Raw genomic sequence first — 21490 nt, forward strand, 5'->3', positions numbered from 1 at the left:
CACACACATAGAAACAAAGTCACAGACTGAATGAAATCAGTGGATCAGGAGAGATGTAGAAGTCTACACTCCCCGAGAGAGAGGGGAGAACACACTGTGTCCCTGTGTGTGTGTGTGTGTGTGTGTGTGTGTGTGTGTGTGTGTGTGTGTCTGTGTCTGTGTGTCTGTGTATTGGAAACCACACAATCAAGCCCCCAAAAAGCTGCCTCTCAAGTTTCTGGCAGCACAGCGTCACGTTTGTCTCTGTCCTGTCGGCTGTGAGGTGGCAAGACTTCGAGCGCTCGGATCAACAGACACAAACAGAGCCGACAGTCGGACCGTCAGCAGGAAACTCGGAGGACAGTTGGGACAGGACAGTCGGAACAGGGCAGTCGGGACAGGACAGTCGGGACAGGGCAGTCGGGACAGGACAGTCGGGACAGGACAGTCGGGACAGGGCAGTCGGGACAGGACAGTCGGGACAGGGCAGTCGGGACAGGACAGTCGGGACAGGGCAGTCGGGACAGGGTAGTCGGGACAGGGCAGTCGGGACAGGACAGTCAGTCTGACGACAATCTGAACCAACAGCATTTGTCTTCAGCAGTTACAACTGTCTCTTACTTAAAGGAGTATTGCACCAGTTTTTATTCCACTGCCTTCTTTCTGAGCAAAACTGCACGCCTACATTACCCACAATGCAACTCAGCCTCCAAGTGTTGTGTGTGTGAGATTGGTGTGTGCAGCATGAGGATGGACAGAAAAGCTGCATCCAAAAACTATAAATTTGGCCCAAAAACAAAGACACCAGTCAAAGTCATATTGCTGACTCAGCAGCTGATCCAAGCAGGCAGTTTGTGTCCATCGACTGGAGGTGAACTCGAACTTACATCTCCCACTCCATCTGCCTCCTGACACCTCCTCCTGCTCCTCCTGCTGCTGCTCCTCCTCCTGCTCCTCCTTCTCCTCCTCCTGACACCTCCTCCTCCTCCTGCTGCCCCTCCTGCTGCTCCTCCTGCTCCTCCTTCTCCTCCTCCTGCTGCCCCTCCTGCTGCTCCTCCTGCTGCTCCTCCTGCTCCTCCTTCTCCTCCTGCTGCTCTTCCTGCTGCTTCTCCTCCTCCTGCTCCTCCTGCTGCTCTTCCTCCTGCTGCTGGCACACTGGGAACCATTGTCAAACCATCTGCATTACCGTCCACAGCTCCACAGTCTGAGGTTTGATGGAGAGCAGCCTGATCGCAGAGCAGCCTGATCACAGAGCAGCCTGATCACAGAGCAGCCTGATCACAGAGCAGCCTGATCACAGAGCAGCCTGATTACAGGACAATCCAGCGGAGGAAATATTTCAGCTCCTCTCTGACTGCACCACAGCTTCACTGCTGCTCAACATCTCACTTTACTGCTTTCTCCTCACTCACTGATGACAAACACTGCTGTTAACTCACCGAGAGACAGACAGAGACAGACAGAGACAGAGAGACAGAGACAGAGAGAGAGAGACAGAGACAGAGACAGAGACAGAGAGAGAGAGACAGGAGTCCTTAATGAGGGCAGAGTAATGAGGGGAGGATTACTGTCGGCACAGACTCACACATTTACGTTGTGGCGGCTGATGGTTTTGGCGGTGCGCGAGTGCCGCTGGTCACAGAGTCAATGGGAGACGTTTTATGGGAGATGTTAATTCTTTGCGGCGCTGACGGCTTTGTGCTCAGTGTTTCCTGCGCTGTACATCTCTGTGCTCAGTGTTTCCTGCGCTGTACATCTCTGTGCTCAGTGTTTCCTGCGCTGTACATCTCTGTGCTCAGTGTTTCCTGCGCTGTACATCTCTGTGCTCAGTGTTAATTGGATTGCAGTAAAAATCAAAGCGGAGTCAAATTGAATGAAATTGAATTTATTTCCAGAACAAACTGCGATGGAGCATCAAATCGTCATGAAAATGAATGCCAGATCATTTGTGAATCGACATATATTTATACGTGCAGAGATGTGCTCCGGGTCATCACGAGGAGGGGGCGGGAATCAGAAGATACAGAGAGATGGAGGGAAAAAACAGGGAAGTCATGAGGAGAGTCTTTTGTGTTTTAAGATGAGGAAAAGTAAAGTCAGATAATCTCAAACTGGCTCAGGATCGTCTGGAACGCTGACCTTCCTTTCAAACAGCACTAACACGTTATCTGTGATGTGATTAAAGTTCGTACATAACGCATTTAGCTTTTTTTAAATTACGGGTAACCCGGCTGACGTTCCCTGCCAACATTCCTGTCTTTCAGAGGCTGCACGGGCGGAGTTTTAAAGTGTAAAAATGTGTTCTGTCAACGTTAAAGTGTTAATGTTATTAAGGTCATAACGAACACGTTCATTTTCAAAATTGCGTTAATCGCTGGTTTACTTTCCCGTCTTTACGAGGTTGTACCGGGCTGAGTTTGAAAGCTACAGTGATGATATGGTATCATCTGAAACTGGGAGACTGGAGGAATCCAGTGGTACCAGCTCGGCTAGCTTCCAAATAAGGGGCGGGGTAACGCTCCAAATTTGAACGACAGAATCAGTCAATTTCCACTTATATGAGCGGCCCCAAAAACAACATAAATTACGAGTTTTTAAAACATCTGTAAAACGATGAAGCGACCGCAGCTCAGCTCCAAAACTACGTGAACAGGTTTAGAAAGACATCTTGTTCTGGCTTTAAATAACTACTTTGGTCACAAATGTAGCGCGATGTTTGTCATGCGACTTATGTGACAGTCGGCGTGGCGCTGCATGCTACATATATGAGAACGGCAGGTTACAAGTTATTCAAAGTCAACTTTGACTTTGGAACATGAACACTGGTCTCCTGGGTGAAAGTCCTGTGCAGGGGCTTCCTGGATATTTGAACATCATCACTCAGACTTTATCACTTCACTTCCCCTCCGCTCCTGTGGTCATTACTGCAGCCACCAGATGGCGCTGCCTTACCACAGGGCGGGTGGGAGGAAGAACTTTTTTATTTTAAATCACATGCTTTGTTGCACAAGGAAATAATCCATAAATATGTTATTATATGTATTACCAAGTAGGTTTATTTTGAAAAAAGATGCATCTAATGAGCAGAACCTGAACATTTCCAGAAGTGTTCTTTAAAAAGACACAAATTCAACAACGCAAGCAGCGAGCATGTCATATGTGGACGTAACTGACCAAACAGCGATGTCCAAAGAGCTGGAGGAGGATGTGGACTGTGGTCGTTTTCTGGGGAGAAAACTGATGAAGTTTGAAAGTGACAAAAAGGCAAAGATGTAACGGCGATGTAACATCAATGCACAGAATAACATTGACATTTATGAAAGCATAAATTGGCAGCAGATATTTTCATAGAAATTTCTTTTAAGTTTGAGGATGAAATTAAAAACCTTCAGGTGACCAATGTGATCCACTTTTAGCACAAACTTTCAGTCATTTCTGTGTTTGTGTTTCAACAAAACTGCAACCAGCCAAAAAACAGGTGACTCAACAAACACTGAGTGATAGACTTTCAGAGTGTGTGTGCGTGTGCATGTGTGTGTTTTCTTAGCGTGTGTGTGTGTGTGTGTGTGTGTGTGTGTGTGTGTGTGTGTGTGTGTGTGTTTTCTTAGTGTGTGTGGATGGCTGTCTTGTATAAAAAGAGAGGGGACATCAAGCTGCTGGGATGGCCTGCTGTTTTATGAGCTTCTGTGTGTGTGCGTGTGTGTGTGTGTGTGTGTGTGCCTCCTGTGACACAACCAGCTCCATACAAACAACATGTCACTTTAATTATCACCGTTCATTTAATGTGTGAAACATGTCAACAGGCTCAGAGGCTAATGACCAGCACTCACAGTGTTAGTGTGTGTGTGTGTGTGTGTGTGTGTGTGTGTATTTGAGTGTTAGTGTGTGTGTGTGTGTGTGTGTGTGTTTGAGTGTTTGTGTGTGTGTGTGTGTGTGTGTGTGTGTGTGTGTGTGTGTGTCAGTAGAGGGCTGTTTTGTCTCTTTATATTTTATAATTACACACAGTTTTACTGAAGGAGAGAAAATATTGATAATCAAAAGCAGATTGTGAGTTTTCTCACATTCATCATTCAGAGTTTTGATGAAACGTCTGCTCGTTAAAACGAGGTCAGCAGAACAAAACATGAGCCAACACACACGTTGGCAGCTGAGCTCTTTTTTTAAAAAGCGCTCTGCTCATCAGGACTGTGTTTGTGTTCAGGAGCACTTTCACCAGCAGCTCAGCGACAGCACGATGAAACATGACAAACTATCCTTCCCTCTTTAATCGTTCAGTTTACAAACTGTAAGAAATAATTGACACTGCCTTAAATTCGTTCATGATGAAGTCAGTTTATGCCTCTAACATGCAATTTGTCTTAAAAACACTTCAATTTTCTCGCTGTTTTGATTGTTAGATGGTAAAATGCCTCGTAATAATGTTATTTTTTTGTGTAACAAAAGCACATTTAGTCAAAAAGAGCTCATGGTTAGCTTTAGAAAACACATCATGGTTTGGCTCAACATTCACAGGGGAAGCAAACAGCAGGCACCGGGTGAAAGTCCGGGGTCTGTTGGACCTCTCGGCCTACAGGGACCAGCTCCTGGTGTGACCTGGGATAACGGGCCACGTTTAATGCAGCCTGGTGGCAGATCATACTGCCATGACGGGAGCCTTTTTCTGCGTCAGTGTCTGTCGCTGAAATCGGCGACCACGCGGCGGTACAAATGTGGAGGGAGGCATTCTTTCTAATGACCTGCAGGGGGTGACAAGGTGCTGCTGCTGCAACCAGCCAATCAGGACAGAGGATCCCCAAGATGGTGACGGCCAAAATACCAAACTCAGGGCTCCACAACAGGAGTCCACAAACTCATGAGGGACGTCACAGTGTCTCTGAGTCCAGCCCTGTTTATATGATGTGAGCTCTTCACCTTTACATCACACTGAGATCAGCCATCCACCAAATTCAGCTTCTCTCTGGATCAACATTTAGTCCATCAGCCAGGGCAGGACAGCTGCTGGACGGACAGCTGCTGGACGGACAGCTGCTGGATGGACAGCTGCTGGACGGACAGCTGCTGGATGGACAGCTGCGGGACAGACAGGCGAAGGCCAAAGCAAACCTTTCCTGAGAGTGCGACAGAGATGTGCCAGGAAACAAGAGCTGAACCGAAAAGGCAGAAAGGATTCTTCAAATCCTTCAGCTCTGTCCTTTAGACACGAGAGAGGCGTCGAGCGGCGGCCGTCGGCGCGTCACTGAGACTAACGGAGCTCACGGATCCTTCAGCTGATGGCTGCAGAGCTAAATCTACCCGCTCAGTCTCTCTCTCACTAATCCTGCAGATTAGTCGGCTTCCATCAACCCGCCCTTCTCTGTTTTCACCTCTGCGTCCTCTCGGGCCGCTCTCTCACATTCTTCTCTCGCATTCCTCCCTCCTTCACTCCGTTTTCTCCTTCGGCTCTTTGTTGTTGTCTCTGCGCCGCTCTCTGTCTTCAGACAGGCTGAACACACACACTTTGATCCACACACCGTTACACTCGTTTCTGCCAAATTCAAGCACAACGGCCGTCTGTGCTCCATGAAGAGTAAGAATGCTGCAGCTGAGAGAAATCTGACTCCTGCTGTGGGAACATTCGAACTGCTGAAGGAGCCGCTGCCTTCTTCAGACTATAACCGGGACAAAAGCTCGCGGCTTCGGTTCAGACGTCTCTACGAACTGACACTGTTTATTTCTGAGCAGCTTTTGACAGACATTTCCTCTGGAGACCGGCGCCGCGTTCGATCAGCTCAGCTCGCTTTGGTGCCGGCGCCTTCTTTCTCCACTGCTGACTGCCAAAATCTCAGCCCGTCACCATGACAACACTGCTCCACACCGCCACCGCATCATCTTCAACGGGACAATGAATTATTGAATGAACAAATGAATGATTTGATTTTGGTTCCAGCATCAGGAGAAACACAAAATTTTCACCCAATAACCGATGAAGAGAAGAAGAAAAGGCCGAAGCCCAGAGCTGATTTTTCCTCCTAAATCAACCAGAGGAAAACCAGAATTACGATGAAATATTTGATTCGACTGACAGCTCTGATAAAATCTCACTTAAAGGTACAGATACCCCTTAAAAGTACTTCAGTACTGTAACAAAGTATCACTGCTTGGCGACATTACATCTCTGGTGGTGAATGCAGAGTGAAGCGTTCAGCCTGTCGATGTTCGCTGTGGACGGTCAACACGTGCACAGCGTACGCAGTTCACAGCAGAAATGGGCAGATCAATGCCAAAATATCGATACTCTCAATACTACGTTTCCATTTTAAAGATCGACCCTCACCACGATCAATAATAAAAAGGTTTCCGTCCTCTGTGTTTCACCTTTCTGTATTACAGCAGCTGGAAACATCCACAGCCTGACCTGAAAGACGGCTTTGTCTCAGAGACAAGTTTGTCTTACTTTGTCTCAGACAAGGCTTTGTCTCTGAGACAACTTTGTCTCAGACAAGGCTTTGTCTCTGAGACAACTTTGTCTCAGACACGGCTTTGTCTCAGAGACGAGCCAAACTCTCCCAATGTTGGAGACAGTGAACGCTGACTCATGCTCACAGGTGTTTCTGCTCCTCTCGTCTTTCACCAGGAGGTCATTGAGAGTGGCATCCCAGAGGGATAAGGAGAGAGGAGGAGAGGAGGAGGAAGAGGATGAAAGAGGAGGAGGTGAGGAGGATGAAGAGGAGAGAGGAGGAAAGAGGAGGAGGTGAGGAGGAGGAGGAGCTGTTTGGGAGGTTCGGTGATGTGAGCAGCGTCAGATCTTTGTGCCTCCCTGCATGCTGCACTTTTAGTCCTACAATTCCACAATTTCATTTAGCAGACGCTTTTATCCAAAGCGACGTACAACACAAGCAAGAATTTAGACTTAAGGAAAAAACCCTTAGTCCTCATCCAGCAGAGACGTCCACACTGACTCGACTGAGGGAGGACTGAGGGAGGACTGAGGGAGGACTGAGGGGAGGACTGAGGGGGGGACTAAGGGAGGACTGAGGGAGGACTGAGGGGAGGAGTGAGGGGAGGACTGAGGGAGGACTGAGGGAGGACTGAGGGGAGGACTGAGGGAGGACTGAGGGGAGGACTGAGGGGGGGACTAAGGGAGGACTGAGGGAGGACTGAGGGGAGGAGTGAGGGGAGGACTGAGGGAGGACTGAGGGAGGACTGAGGGGGACTGAGGGAGGACTGGGGGGACTGAGGGAGGACTGAGGGGGACTGAGGGGGACTGAGGGAGGACTGAGGGGGACTGAGGGAGGACTGAGGGGAGGACTGAGGGGGGACTGAGGGAGGACTGAGGGGGACTGAGGGAGGACTGAGGGGGACTGAGGGGGACTGAGGGAGGACTGGGGGGGACTGAGGGAGGGACTGAGGGGGGACTGAGGGGGGACTGAGGGAGGACTGAGGGGAGGACTGAGGGGGACTGAGGGAGGACTGAGGGGGACTGAGGGAGGACTGAGGGGGGACTGAGGGGGACTGAGGGGGACTGAGGGAGGACTGAGGGGGGACTGAGGGGAGGACTGAGGGAGGACTGAGGGGGGGACTGAGGGGGGACTGAGGGGAGGACGGCCGCCTGGCTGGTCAGATCTGATGGTGCTCCAGCAAACACCTACCAGATGTGATGAAAGATGTATGAGGACAAAGCTCCCTCCCTCTGTGTCTCTATGTGTCTCTCTGTGTGTCCCTCTGTGTCTCTGTGTGTCCCTCTGTGTCTCTGTGTGTCCCTCTATGTCTCTGTGTGTCCCTCTATGTCTCTGTGTGTCCCTCTGTGTCTCAGCCTGGAGGACTGATGGGACGGCTTTGGTGATTGTAATATGAATTAAATGTCACTTCATCCTGAGATGTGGCGCCGTAGACGTGACTTTAATCATCAGCTGTTGACGTGTCTCACAGTATCCAGCTCCGTCTTTCCTCTTTGTCCACACTAATCCTCCTCTCTGCGTCTCTCTCTCTTTTCAAACTCCGGCTCTCTCCGGCTTCACTGGATTTACTGTGGAGGACCCAGAGACCGGCGCTGCCGAACAGCCGCGTCAACGACCCCGAACTTCATCCAAAGCTCAGTTCATCACTTTCGCAGTCCCGTCAGCCCGTGTGCGTCTGCTTGTTTAACACTTTCCCAAAAATCCTCCTCGTCGTCTTTTCCGACAAATTCAGTCTGAATTATTTTGGATGAAAAATCTTTTCTTGTGCTGCGTTTCCATCCAGTCAACAGAGGAAAACGTTGGCATGTTAACGTTTCTGCAAACCATAAATACTCCTCAGTCTGAGGTCATCAAATCTCACATCTTTTGCAAATAATCTGTGTAAAATACGCCAAAAACCTCCTTTTGTGTCTGCATCACTTACGCAGCTGGACGGAGGGATGGACAGCTTTTTAGAGCAGACTCCTTTGTTTTTGTTTGGAACAATTTACAACACAAACCTAGATGATCTTAGTCATGAGCTACACCAAGCCAAGCGCATCTTGGAGAGGAAGAAGGCGGCTGGGATGCAGACTCTAACCAGTTTACTGGAGTTCACAGTATTCCTAGAGCCATACAGTGAGGTCTTCTTTGAACTGTTCAGGTTGTGCAAAATTGCAGTGGCCCTACCTGTCAGTACAGCTTCTTGTGAACGCAGCTTTTCTGCAATGAAATTGATAAAAAATCACATGCGCACCACCATGAATGATGACAGACTGAGTGATCTTGGGGTGCTAAGTGTTGAGTCCAAGAGGGCCAAGGCCTTGGATATGGATGAGTTCCTAAGGGTGTTTTGTGACTCACATGGAAATCGCAAAATACTATTATTTTGAAGTGTCTGCACCTAAAATTATACTTTTATACTCTTATAATTGTATTGCTGCTTATCTTGTCTTATTCTGACACACACACACTCACTCACACTTTCTCTCTCTCTGTTTTATTTTCAACAATTTCCTTTGTGTTTTATATTGAGGATTTCTAAAAAAAAAAAAAAAAAAAAGAAAATGCAGTATTTGGCCTTATGTCTGGCGTAATATGACTCTACTGTCAAAAGGTGTTATGTTAGTGAATGAGTCATTCTTTTTGTATTTTGTATTTTTGGCCACCTTTATTCATTTGCTTAAATGATAATAATAATAAAGTGATAAAATGATTACATTCATTCCGGTTGTCAGTATTATATATCAAAACAAAGTTCTTCTACACTGTTGTTCATTCTCTAATTGTGATTAATAGCAGTGATTATCAACTTTTTAATATCAGGGACCTCTAATGTGGTCCACAGACCCTTAACTTGATGAGATCTGTCTCTGAAAAACTCTTGAGTATTTTGTTATGTGATTTTGCACATATGCAGTTAGAGCAATCAGTGTTTCCCAAACTGGAAAACTGGGCACTAGGGACGTGTGGACACCTAAACACCTCCCCAGTTGTCCAGCTGCCCTCATGTCCCTAGTGCCCAGTTGTCTAAGCGCTCACACACCCCTAGTCCCCAAATGGTTTTGGTGTCCAGTTGTCCCCAGTGCCCAGAAAATGCATTTTGAGAACCCCAAAATTTTTCGCATTTGCCCCCCCAACATAGATCTTGGTACCTCCTGTGCCCCCCCCCCGTGAAAAAAATCTGGCTACGCCCCTGGAGGTAACCTCGATCTTTGACCACAAAATCTGATCACTTCATTCTTGAGTCGACTCAAACGTTTGTGCCAACTTTGGGGAAATTCCCTCACGGCGTTTTTGAGATGTCGCGGACGGATGGACAGCCTGAACACATGATGGCTAATTATTAATCCTCAGAAACACATCTGAAACATTTCTGCGTAATTCCCAGAACGAAACTGTTCAGACTGGAAGATTTTAGTTCAGAACGAAACTGTTCAGACTGGAAGATTTTAGTTCAGAACGAAACTGTTCAGACTGGAAGATTTTAGCTCCGAGCAGATGTTGAACTTTGTGGCTGATGCATGAAGAAACAGTTTGAGCTGCAATAAAACTTATTATGCAAGTTCACTTTTTTCTGATGATTATTTCCAGATATCAGCCTGTGACTGGGCGGACACTCACAAAAACACGTCCAAAATTTTCTCTGCAGACCTCCAACCAACCAGCACACAAGCCGACGCTCCGAGCGTGGACCAACAGTCCACACACAAAAGACTGAAGACGACCCGTCTCTAAAGTCTGTCCGTCTCATGTCCCTCACCACCCAAACATTTACAGTTTCCTGCTCTCGTTCTGTTCAGACCTCCAGTTTATCTGCTGGTCAGCAGCACACACACATGTGGGCTGTGTGTGTGTGTGTGTGTGTGTGTGTGTGTGTGTGTGTGTGTGTGTGTGTGTGTTGTGGTTTCTAACTGCTGGAAACTTTACGAGTGTGTGTGAACCGCTTGGTTTGGCCTGAGGCTGCTGGTAGGGTATGGAAAATACATTAAACACACACACACACGCACACACACACACACACACACACACACACACACACACTCTTTCTCTCACTTTGAGTTTTAATTTTTCGTTTTAATGAGTTATTGGCTTCAACGTGGAAAACATGGACAGCCAGTAGTCTGTCCTCCATCTGTCTCTGTCCTCCCTCCTGCTCTTCCTCCAGCTCTCATCACTGAGTTTAGGACAAAATATAACACAGTGTGGCCAAAAGTATGTAGACGCCCCTGCATTTCTGGCCAAGTTGCTGATTGCCTTTTTTCCTATGCTTTTCTAATTTAATTTAATTTTATTTTTTTTAAAGAAATCAACCCATATTCTCAGGATTCAAGGGTGTTATACTTGTGAAAGGGTTAACCATCCAACACAAGTCTGACACGTGGAGAGAATGTTCAGGTGTCCACAAACTTTTGGCACAGACAGAGAGAAAGTCAGCTGGCTCCTGTCAAACCTTTAAAAAGTAAAATTTCAATGAAACACTCTCACACACACATTCACATACAGTTTTTACGTTTTCTGGACGCATGGATGAAAAGTTAAACAAACACATATTAGTCCAACTCGAAATTATAATGAAGCAAACAAGCAATAAATGAATAATCTAACCATCAAACAGATAAAGGATGAAGCACATGAACAAGCCCAAAATTAATCCAGTAAACTTCTGAACAAACAACAAAAAACAACATAACACGAAATAAACTGAAAAATAAAAAAAAAAAAACAAAAAAGAAAAAAATTTTAAAACAATTTATTGAACGTTAAACTTCACTGAAAAGCAATCTAACAAATAACTGAGTGAACATTTTATCAAATAACAGAAGCTCGTTGCTGTCACCAGCCGCCCAATCACAGTGGAGAAGGGGCGGGACAAGTGGCACAAAGACGCCACAGAGGACAAATCCAAGAGCTGAACACAATACAATGAAAATGGCGACACAGCCAGAAGAACAGAATGAACTCGCCACTCGCCAGTGAAGGTATGAAAACATAAATACTGTCCGAACTAAAAAATCCAGCTCCAGACCAGAAGTTTACATCCAGAGAAACAGCGAGCATCATCTCCAGCCCGTCAGTCTGGTGACATGAAATGTTACACCTGAAGGTTTCCTAAAACGTTTACATGACTTGTGGGTGAGAAATACCACAAACATCAGAGACACTTTTCAGTGATCACCAGATATTTGTCACGTGCACGCTCGCAGATTTTATATATATATATATATATATATATATATATATATATATATATACATATATATATATATTAAAAAACGTTGACGTTGCAAAAGCTGAAACCTTTCAGAGGATTTCACAAACTCATTTTGATGTTGCAGTTTTTGCTTTCAGTCTGTTCTTCATAAACAAAAACAAAAGCGTTTGACTCATCAGCGACACACATTCAGCTGCAGTATTTCTGGATCTGTAATGTTTATAAACAGTGGTGGAATGAAACTAAGTACATTTACTCAAGTACTGTACTTAAGTACAAATTTGAGGTAATTGTTTTTTACTTGATTATTTTCTTTTCATGCCACTTTATTCTTTTAGTCCCTGGCACTTCAGAGGGAAATATTATACTTTTACTTTACATTTATCTGACAGCTTTAGTTACTTTACAAATTAAGATTTTTGCACAAAAATGTTTAAGTTCTTATTCAAAAAGTTATTTTTGTATGTATTGCAAATCATTCTATATATTTATTTATTTTTAATTGTTTTTTTGCAAAATTATATTAAAATTTTTATTTTAATATATTTATTCTTGTTTAAATGTCTCTGCATTAGGTACAATTACTTTTAATATTTAAGTGCTTTTTCCTGATTATACTTATTCACTTTTACTTAAGTACCTTTTTCAATGCAAGACTTTTACTTGAGTATCTTCACAGTGTGGTATTAGTACATTAACTAAAGTAAAGAAACTGAATATTTCTTCCACCACTGGTAACGAACTAAACACCGTGACAACAGAGCAGAAAATTTTTTCTGACAATATCTGGAAGAAATGAATCAAAGCGTGTTTCCTGCTGCAAGGCTGCAAAATAAAAGCACTTCACAACCATGAAAGAACAAAAGCAGATGGAAATTATATCTGACTGCAGGTTTCATGAAATGAGTCGTGACTTTTTCTGCAACATGACGAGCGTTTTGTTAATGGAAGCACATGACATGAGGAGAGCGAGGCATGCTCGGGCATGGAGGTGGAAAATATGAGTAAAACAAAAAAAAGACAGACAGAAGTGGGATGAAGCCGGAGGAAACAAGTGTATGGAAGATGGAAACATGGGAGGAAGAAAACACAAATGAAAGATGGAAATGGTATAAATCACTGCTGTCAGATGAAAACGCTGCATCTGTGAGAACACTGCAGTTCCCGTGTTTTCACAAGAACACACAAAGACCCTTTGCACAGGATCGTCCTCATGTCACACATGAATTTTTCACGAGGAAACCAAAAAACAAAACGCCCTTAACTTCTTATTCAAGTAAGGAATACAACTTTTTGACCCAACAGCAGGAAAACACATGAAAACATGAATGATGTGAAAATAAAACATGACTGACATGAAAAACACAACATGCAAACAGAAAAAAAACAAAAGTGCTGAGCTCTGTTGGCATAACTTTATATTAACTTTAATTAAAAACATCCGAAACCATGAAAGTTAATGAAAGACAGCACTTTTCTTTTAAGTGTGCACTAATTCTCACATTTGATCACCACTCAAACATTTCCGAATGACATTAATTTAATATTTTGTCATTAAAAGCACAGCTGCAGTCCAAGTATTCGACTTGCAGCATTTCACAGTTGCAATGATTCAATTATAATAATCATTAAACGCTCATAACGAGCCTTTAATGCCTTGCGGCCACTTCGCCCTCATACAGATTCAATTTTAATTAAAGTATTAAATGTCTCAATATCTGCAGATAATAAGAGTGGTGACTTTACTCTGGACACCGAAATCATTCATGATTCAAAAATGATTCACAGCTCTACTTATCATCGAACTGCAGCTTCGTTACGTGTGAAGGAGATTTTTTTGTTAACTTGCTCTCACAGCTGTTTACGTTCTCAACGCAAACTGTGATCGACTTCTGCGGCGCTCGAGTCATTTGGAGATCTGATTGATTGAGTGACGGTGGTTAATGAGCTGGGAGGGTGTGTGTGTGTGTGTGTGTGCGTGTGTGTGTGTTGCACAATATGACAAACCGTGCACGCACACACACACACACACACACACACACACACACACACACACACACGCACACACACACACACACACACACACACACACACCTGTGAGGACTCTCATTTCCTGTGGAGAAGCTGTGACTGCTGTCGGACAGTCACAGCAGCCGCTGGTTGGACTGGGGGGTTGTTTGTTTTCTTCCACCTGTCTCCTCGTTTTTTTGTGAATACGGCGGCAAGTTACGATGGCTGAGAAGTTTTGAACAAACTTCATATCCAAAACGCTTCGAGCATTTAAAAAACAAGAGAAAACACAAGCACTAAACCCGAAGTTTTCCTACATATTCATTCATGCCAGCCCGTCACAATAACTGCATGTGCTGCCACATATCGATCTATTTTTGGAGCTGGACTACTAAGTGGGACCACAGCTACAATAAAGACAGTTGAGTCACCAAAACCTCAAATCTGTGTCACCAGCTGTTACTTGAGCAACATGAAATCCGTGTTTCTCACAGAATCATCTGTGTGTGGCAGAAGCTGTTATGTCCTTTCTGTATTAGTCCGTGTCCCCTCTCAAAAATGTTGATGTTTTTATGAAGCAAAGATGGAGCTCCTCATGAGCTCCTTTTTTACTCAGCATCAGTTTGTTGAGTTTGAGTCATGGGTGGATAATCGATCTGTCGATACGATCAGAGCAGGATACGATAAACAGATGAGAGGAGCAGTGGCTGCAGAGGTGAGTGACTGCAAGCTTTTAGACCGTGTTTCACTTTCACTGCCCTGAGGCTCTGCTGCTCTGTCTGTGCCCAGAGTACACTGTGCTCCAAGAGTGTGGTGCAATCAATACCTGAACAGTATATATATTCCAACAGCACTCCTTTTTAATGGCCAAATTCTATTTCTTTTTTATAAAATCAATACCTGGCAGCAGATATTTTATTGTTTTAATTGTCCACCACAAATAAATGAATGTGTGGGAAACCTCGTTAAATTCTGTCATGCTCTTTAACGTGTCTGAGCTTCTCCGTCAGAGTTTGATTCCAGCTGAAGTTCAGTGTTTGAGGCTCTCTGTGAGAGTGAAAGCTGAAGCACAAGATGTGACATGGATCTGCTCGTGCCATCTGGTCTGTGTGACGTGGATCTGCTCGTGTCATCTGGTCTGTGTGACGTGGATCTGCTCGTGTCATCTGGTCTGTGTGACGTGGATCTGCTCGTGTCGACCGGTCTGTGACGTGGATCTGCTCGTGTCATCTGGTCTGTGTGACGTGGATCTGCTCATGTCATCTGTTCTGTGTGACGTGGATCTGCTCGCGTCGACCGGTGTGTGTGACGTGGATCTGCTCGCGTCGACCGGTGTGTGTGACGTGGATCTGCTCGTGTCGACCGGTGTGTGTGACATGGATCTGCTCGTGTCGACCGGTGTGTGTGACGTGGATCTGCTCGTGTCGACCGGTGTGTGTGACGTGGATCTGCTCGTGTCGACCGGTGTGTGTGACGTGGATCTGCTCGTGTCGACCGGTCTGTGTGACGTGGATCAGCTGCGAGAGCAACTTCGGTCAGTTCAGGACTGAATCCGTCCTGACTGCTCCTGATTTGACCAAAAGCTGAGAGCGAGTCGGGATCCTACCGTGTCTGTGTAGACTCATCCACAGCAGGACGACCGGGACAACATGACGGAGCCTCCACCTTCCTCTTCCTCCTCCTCCTCCTCCTCCTCCTCCTCCTCCTGTACTGGACTCCCTGCAGGGACAGAGGGAGACATCCATCATAACAACATCAACTTACTTGTTGACACTGAAGTGCATCACACTGATTTCTAAACACACACACTAACACACAAGTCACCACCGTCCGCTCAAAGTCCAACAGCTGATGTGCAGAAGGTTTCCGGATGAGTCTGCCAGAAAAATTTTCATTGATGAAACTTTTACATAATTGCACCTGAAACCATTTCTGATTTTATTTTTTTTTTTCCGACATGATCATCACAAACAACAACACCGGCCGACCCTCAGAGCTCCCGGGTGTCCACAGTGGAGACGCACACAAAAAGCTCCAAAAACTTGACTCTGTCAGGGTGAACCATGAGCTAAATGCTCGCTTCAACATGCCAGCACGCTCACAATGATGCAAAACATTTTAAAAACATTTATCTCGCAGTCACTCCGATAAAAAACATCTAAAGCAGCAACACTCAACATGCTGTGTTTGGGGCCAAAATTACAGGAGGCCAGGGGCCAGTCACATACATGTTTCTACGATTTTAGGACATTTACTAAGGATTTTAGGACATTTCTATGACTTTAGGACATTAGTATCTTAGCTGTGTCCTCTGTTGGGGGGTTGGGGCTCTACTTTAATGCTGTTTCATGTCTCCGACACCTTATGGACACTAAAAGGACAAAAACAATTCACAGAGTCAATCACTTTATTATTACTGTCCATTAGAAAATGTTTGGGGGCCACCAGGGGCCCTGTCAGGGGCCAGATTTGGCCCATGGGCCATTAATGAAGTACCACTGGTCTAGTGAATGTGTGAATCATATGTGTTTTAGATGGACAATCTTAGAGTGTGTGTGTGTGCGCGTTCCCTCCAGAGAGCCAATCAAAGCGCTCCATCAGGTGATGATAATGTTGTTAACGACAGCGAGCAGCTAATGAGGCAGTGCGGCGGATTCCCTCCGTGAGAACCCTACCCGACAATAAACCTGATTAATTAGTCAATCAATCACAGAGTTGATCGATTAATCATCATTTCATGAAGCAAAACAAGCAAACACCTGCAGCTTCTTCAACTTGAGGATTTGCTGCTTTTGTCCTTTTCAAATCATTATAAATTTCAATTTTATTTTTATATATTATTTAAGTTTTGGTCAAGCGAAAGCTAAATGAAGACGTCCTCTTCTGGAAACTTTTGACATATTTCACAGTTTTTTTATTTTATTTTTATATTCTGTGAGCTAAATCTGCAGAAATGTATTTTATTTTATAGCCGAGTTCTGTACAGTCAGATTAATTTACATTTGAGTCATTCAAATGTAAATGCACCCGAGTTATCTGGAGAGCTCGTGTCCGTCTGCAGTCTGTTGCCTGCTGTGAAAAGGCATCCTAAAATAATACAAAGAGCACGGTTAAATAAAGGTTTGAATGGTGCGTCAGTGTTTCAGGAGAAACTCGCCCGTGTTTGCTGGATCTGGCAGACGCGTCACATCAGCTAGATGATGAACACATTGTTGCTCAACCCAGCTGCTGACGTTTGTGTTCTGGGACTCAGAGACCCCGAAATCACCTCCTCTCCACTGAACACCCTCGGGGGGTTATACAGGCCGACGCCCCGAAAATATGCAGCTCATCTGACGGCTGGTGTTATCGTGCCGGAGGCCGCTGCAGAGGGACGAGGAGGGCGGGAGGCCCAAAACTTTCCTGTCTGTCCTTAAATTAATCGAATGATCATTAAATGAATCAAATCATTGTTAAATTAAAAGTGTCCGCAGCTTCGTTTTCATTTTACTGCTCTCTGTCACTTCAAGGACGAGTAACAGGTTAAATTTTGACGCTGCTCGGGACGGATCAGCTGACCTTAGTCCGTGTTGGATGATTGAATGTTCATGGAGAACTGTGGACGTCATGTCATGTTATCTGAATATAAGTAAAAAGTACAAAAATTACCTGAATATTATTTTTAAAAGTACAAAAAAATTACCTAAATATGAGTTTAAAAAAAAGTACAAGAAAATGATTTGGAAACTAGTTGAAAAACAAAGAAATAAATGAGATAAACGGAGTAAAAGAGATGACACCCTGAGAGCCGCCTGCCGAGCTGCAGACCGCCACTCAACACAACGAACAGCTGAAGCAGCTGTGATGTGAAGAGTCTGGAAACTTCCCTGCACCTCCACAAGTGTCTATCTGCACTGCACACGCCGCCTGTCTGTGTGTGTGTGTGTGTGCACGGCTCTGCACACGCCGCCTGTCTGTGTGTGTGTGTGTGTGTGCGTGCACGGCTCTGCACACGCCGCCTGTCTGTGTGTGTGTGTGCGTGCACAGCTCTGCACACGCCGCCTGTCTGTGTGTGTGTGTGCGTGCACAGCTCTGCACACGCCGCCTGTCTCCGTCAGATTAATAATGATAATGATAATAATAATAAAGATGGTGCTGATTTGGCTCTGCAGCAGGATGTGTTCTGGTTGTGTGTGAATGTCAGTGCGGGATCCGAGGGGTTAATGTGGACATGTGTGTTTCTCAGTAGATGTTGCTGACGACAGTGAACACACCGCTGTGTTCAGGAGACATCAGTTTGGGACAAATCATCATCAGTGACTCAGAGTCCACCGTCCAGCAGCTGCATGTCCACATTTCATCTGTTGGACAGTGAACGCACCACCAGAGCTAACAACATTAGCATCAGCAGTCAGAGGGTCAAAGGTCAGAGGTCACCGTGTCCACACAACATGAAAACAAGACTGCTGTTAGGCAGTGAATGATTTTTCAGTGTGAAATCCTCTCTGCTGCTCACATTTCCAGCCGACACGGCGAGGCAGATCTACACGCTGTGCTCGTGTTGTCGTTGGCTCGCCGTCACTCCGGCCGACTCGAACATATTTAACAGTCAGCAGACGGAGAGAAGTCAGAGCCAGAAATCACCGTCAGGACGAAGCCAGCACCGTGAGCCCCAGAGCTTCACCATCAGAATGACTCAGGACAATGAAGGGTTAAGTTTCGCTTTACTGTGCCTGGCTTTGTGCTGCTCCCTCTGTGCCCAGAGTGCGCTGTGACAGCGGGGTGCGATGAACACCTGGTCGGTAATGATGAAGGAACGATGAGCGGTCCAGCTGCAGCTGAGCTCACAGAGTCATTTAGAGATGAATGAATAATGAAGTCCATCTCACTCACACAGCAGCTGTGATTTGGTGACGTTCAGGAGGACAAATACTTTTTTAACCCTTTCAGTTGGTTGTGTACAGAAGTCTTGACACTGTGCTCTGAGCTGCTGCAGTCAGAGTTTGTCTGCAGGAGCTCGATGTGAGGAAGAGGCAGCTGATGAGTTCTTCACCTCGCGTCAGAGCGACGTTAAAACACAGCGAGGTGCAGACGCTGAAGACGACTGAGGAGGACCGCTTCAGTGCTTTTCTTCACTCACTGACGCCACAGAGAACAGACCTCGATTTGACTTAATCGTCATCCAATCTGTCGCGTCCAGAGCTGCAAATTCATGCAGCTCCTGACATTAAAGAAAACTCGCCTCTTTGTCAGCTCATGCGTCGTGTTTCCTTGTTTCCCTCCTCCCGCCTCCGCCGGCCGTATGGAAATGTGAGTGAATGACAAGCGAAGCGAGGTCAGCGAGCACATAAAGGGAGCGATTCATGAGTCCGCGGGGCTGGACGGCAGCCGCCTCGAGTCAGACATTTTGTGGCCCACAAGTTCTGGATCCCACCATCCCACGGAGAACAAAAAAACTCTGAAATCCCCCTTTAAAGCAGGAAAACAGAGCTCTCACAGAGCAGCTGTGTGCCTTTCGCTCTCTCTCAGGCCGTCATCTTCCACCACTCTTTATTTCTGACCTGTTTTTTATCACTTTGGTTCCTACAAACATCTCAAACCTTCAGCACAACTGATCTGGTCTGGATTACAGTCTGCACTGGTGTCATTTTAAAAACCTGCTGTCAGGACGTGGACTCTGCTGGAGCTGGGCCGACTCTGAGTCGAGCCGGTCCAATCACATCTTTTAAGTTTTCGGTGAATACAGTAAACAAGCTGACGGCGGCTCGTAAATGGGCAACAAGTTTTGCCGACACTGCACGTCAAAGCTGTGACGTATTAACCCTTTGAAGCCCAGGTAAACTGGCTCCATTCCTTTCAATAATATAGGAAAAAGGTTCTAAGCAACTTCAGAAGACCCAAAAATGAGCAAAACATGGTAAAAAGTACAAGAAAATTAACTGAAAATCAGCAAAAAATACAAGTAACTAACTAACATGGACCCACAAAACACGGAGGGACACAAACCGCCTCTCCCGCCGCGTCCTGACTTCCTCACTTGTACGCGGCAGCAGCTTCTGGGAGCGTCAACAAAAACCATAAAGAAGTCAATCACTGATCATATTCATGCTGCGTGATGTATATTATCAATCCTTTCTAAGTTTGTGTATATTTGCTAACAATCTGTGCAAAGTGGCCCCTCTCAAAAAAATGCCCCATGTGTCTGATAACAACGCTAACCGCCCTGTGCTCAGTGACACCCAAAAATCTGCCTGCCTTCTGATTGGCTGTCAGTGTTTCTATCATTTAGCAAATCGCTCTGAAGATGGACCAAACTATTTTCTTCTTTCCCGTCTGACGGACTGACGCGTTCTGACGGACTGACGCGTTCTGACGGACTGACGCGCTCTGATGGACTGATGTGCTCTGACGGACTGACGTGCTCTGATGGACTGACGCGCTCTGATGGACTGACGCGCTCCGACGGACTGACATGCTCTGATGGACTGACGTGCTCTGACGGACTGACGTGCTCTGATGGACTGACGTGCTCTGACGGACTGACGTGCTCTGATGGACTGATGCGCTCTGACGGACTGACGTGCTCTGACACGCTCTGACGGACTGACGTGCTCTGACGGACTGACGCGCTCTGACGGACTGACGCGCTCTGACGGACTGACGTGCTCTGATGGACTGACGTGCTCTGACACGCTCTGACGGACTGATGTGCTCTGACGGACTGACGTGCTCTGATGGACTGACGCGCTCTGATGGACTGACGCGCTCTGGCGGACTGACGTGCTCTGATGGACTGACGCGCTCTGATGGACTGACGCGCTCTGACGGACTGACGTGCTCTGACGGACTGACGCGCTCTGACGGACTGACGCGTTCTGACGGACTGACGCGCTCTGACGGACTGACGCGTTCTGACGGACTGACACGCTCTGACGGACTGACGCGCTCTGACGGACTGACACGCTCTTGGAGCCTCTGGTGGACATCAGAGGAGCTGCAGGTTTTGGTGCTTCAGGTTGTTGCTTGTTTCAAACGGCGGTCGGTTGGCAGCTTGGCAGGCGACTCATCAAACATACAAATGCAACATATTCAACATCTGCAGAAACATACAATGTTCAAATTTTTCAGCCAAAAATTCCAGAATCTCCAAACCCTGAACACGCAAGAGGTGAGCCGCTGTCTCAGAGACGCCGTCTCAGAGCCGCCACACATCAGCCGCCTTCCTACCAACCAAACAAACGCTCAGAAATGGTCATCCAGCACAAGCAACACGTCAACATGTTTCACATTAAAACTGGTCTGTTTCAGCTCCTCTGAGCTGCAGCCAGAAACCAGGAGGACTTTAAAACTTCACCTCACACCGTCTCATGTTTCTGCAGCTGGGGAATACCTCCCCCTCCTCCTCCTCCTCCTCCTCCTCCTCCTCCCCCTGCTCCTCCTCCTGCTCCTCCTCCTCCTTCTCCTCCTCCTGCTCCTCAGATTAATGTCAGCAGGATCACATCTCCCCCTCACTTTCATTAAAACACACTCCAGTGCTCTCAAAAAGCCTCTATAAACTAGTAGCAACAGTATTATATACTTAATGTTATCACCTGTAAACTACACACACACACACACACACACACACACACACTTCCTGCCAGCAGGATGTTGTTTGACGTCGCCTCTGGTCTCTGTTTAAAGACGTCTTGTTCAGGCGTCCCCCCTCTGGGACAGCGGCGTGTTTTGGGCGTATCAACTCACAGGTTGTGTAACAGCTGGCAGAGACGGCGTCCACCCTCAACAACGTCCTCTTTGATAAAGTCCAGCGTCCCTGCGGAGGGACTGAGGACAGCTCAGACATCTTAACATCTGAACAATACTCTGAGCGCTCTGACGTGTTGCTGAAATG

General features: G+C 46.2%; 1 protein-coding gene across 1 annotated transcript in view; it reads right to left on the reverse strand.

The window, feature by feature from the left end:
- Nucleotides 1-21490, reverse strand: part of adgrg6 (adhesion G protein-coupled receptor G6) — a 99521-nt gene that overhangs the window by 74557 nt on the left and 3474 nt on the right. The window contains exon 2 of the mRNA XM_088089028.1: nt 15227-15339. Coding sequence (XP_087945154.1) covers nt 15227-15339 — 113 coding nt within the window. The remainder of the gene's footprint in view (nt 1-15226; nt 15340-21490) is intronic.

The sequence above is a fragment of the Plectropomus leopardus genome, chromosome 16 (genome assembly GCF_026936395.1).
Source record: "Plectropomus leopardus strain MGB_pleo_1.0 chromosome 16, ASM2693639v1, whole genome shotgun sequence".
Lineage (NCBI taxonomy): Eukaryota > Metazoa > Chordata > Actinopteri > Perciformes > Serranidae > Plectropomus > Plectropomus leopardus.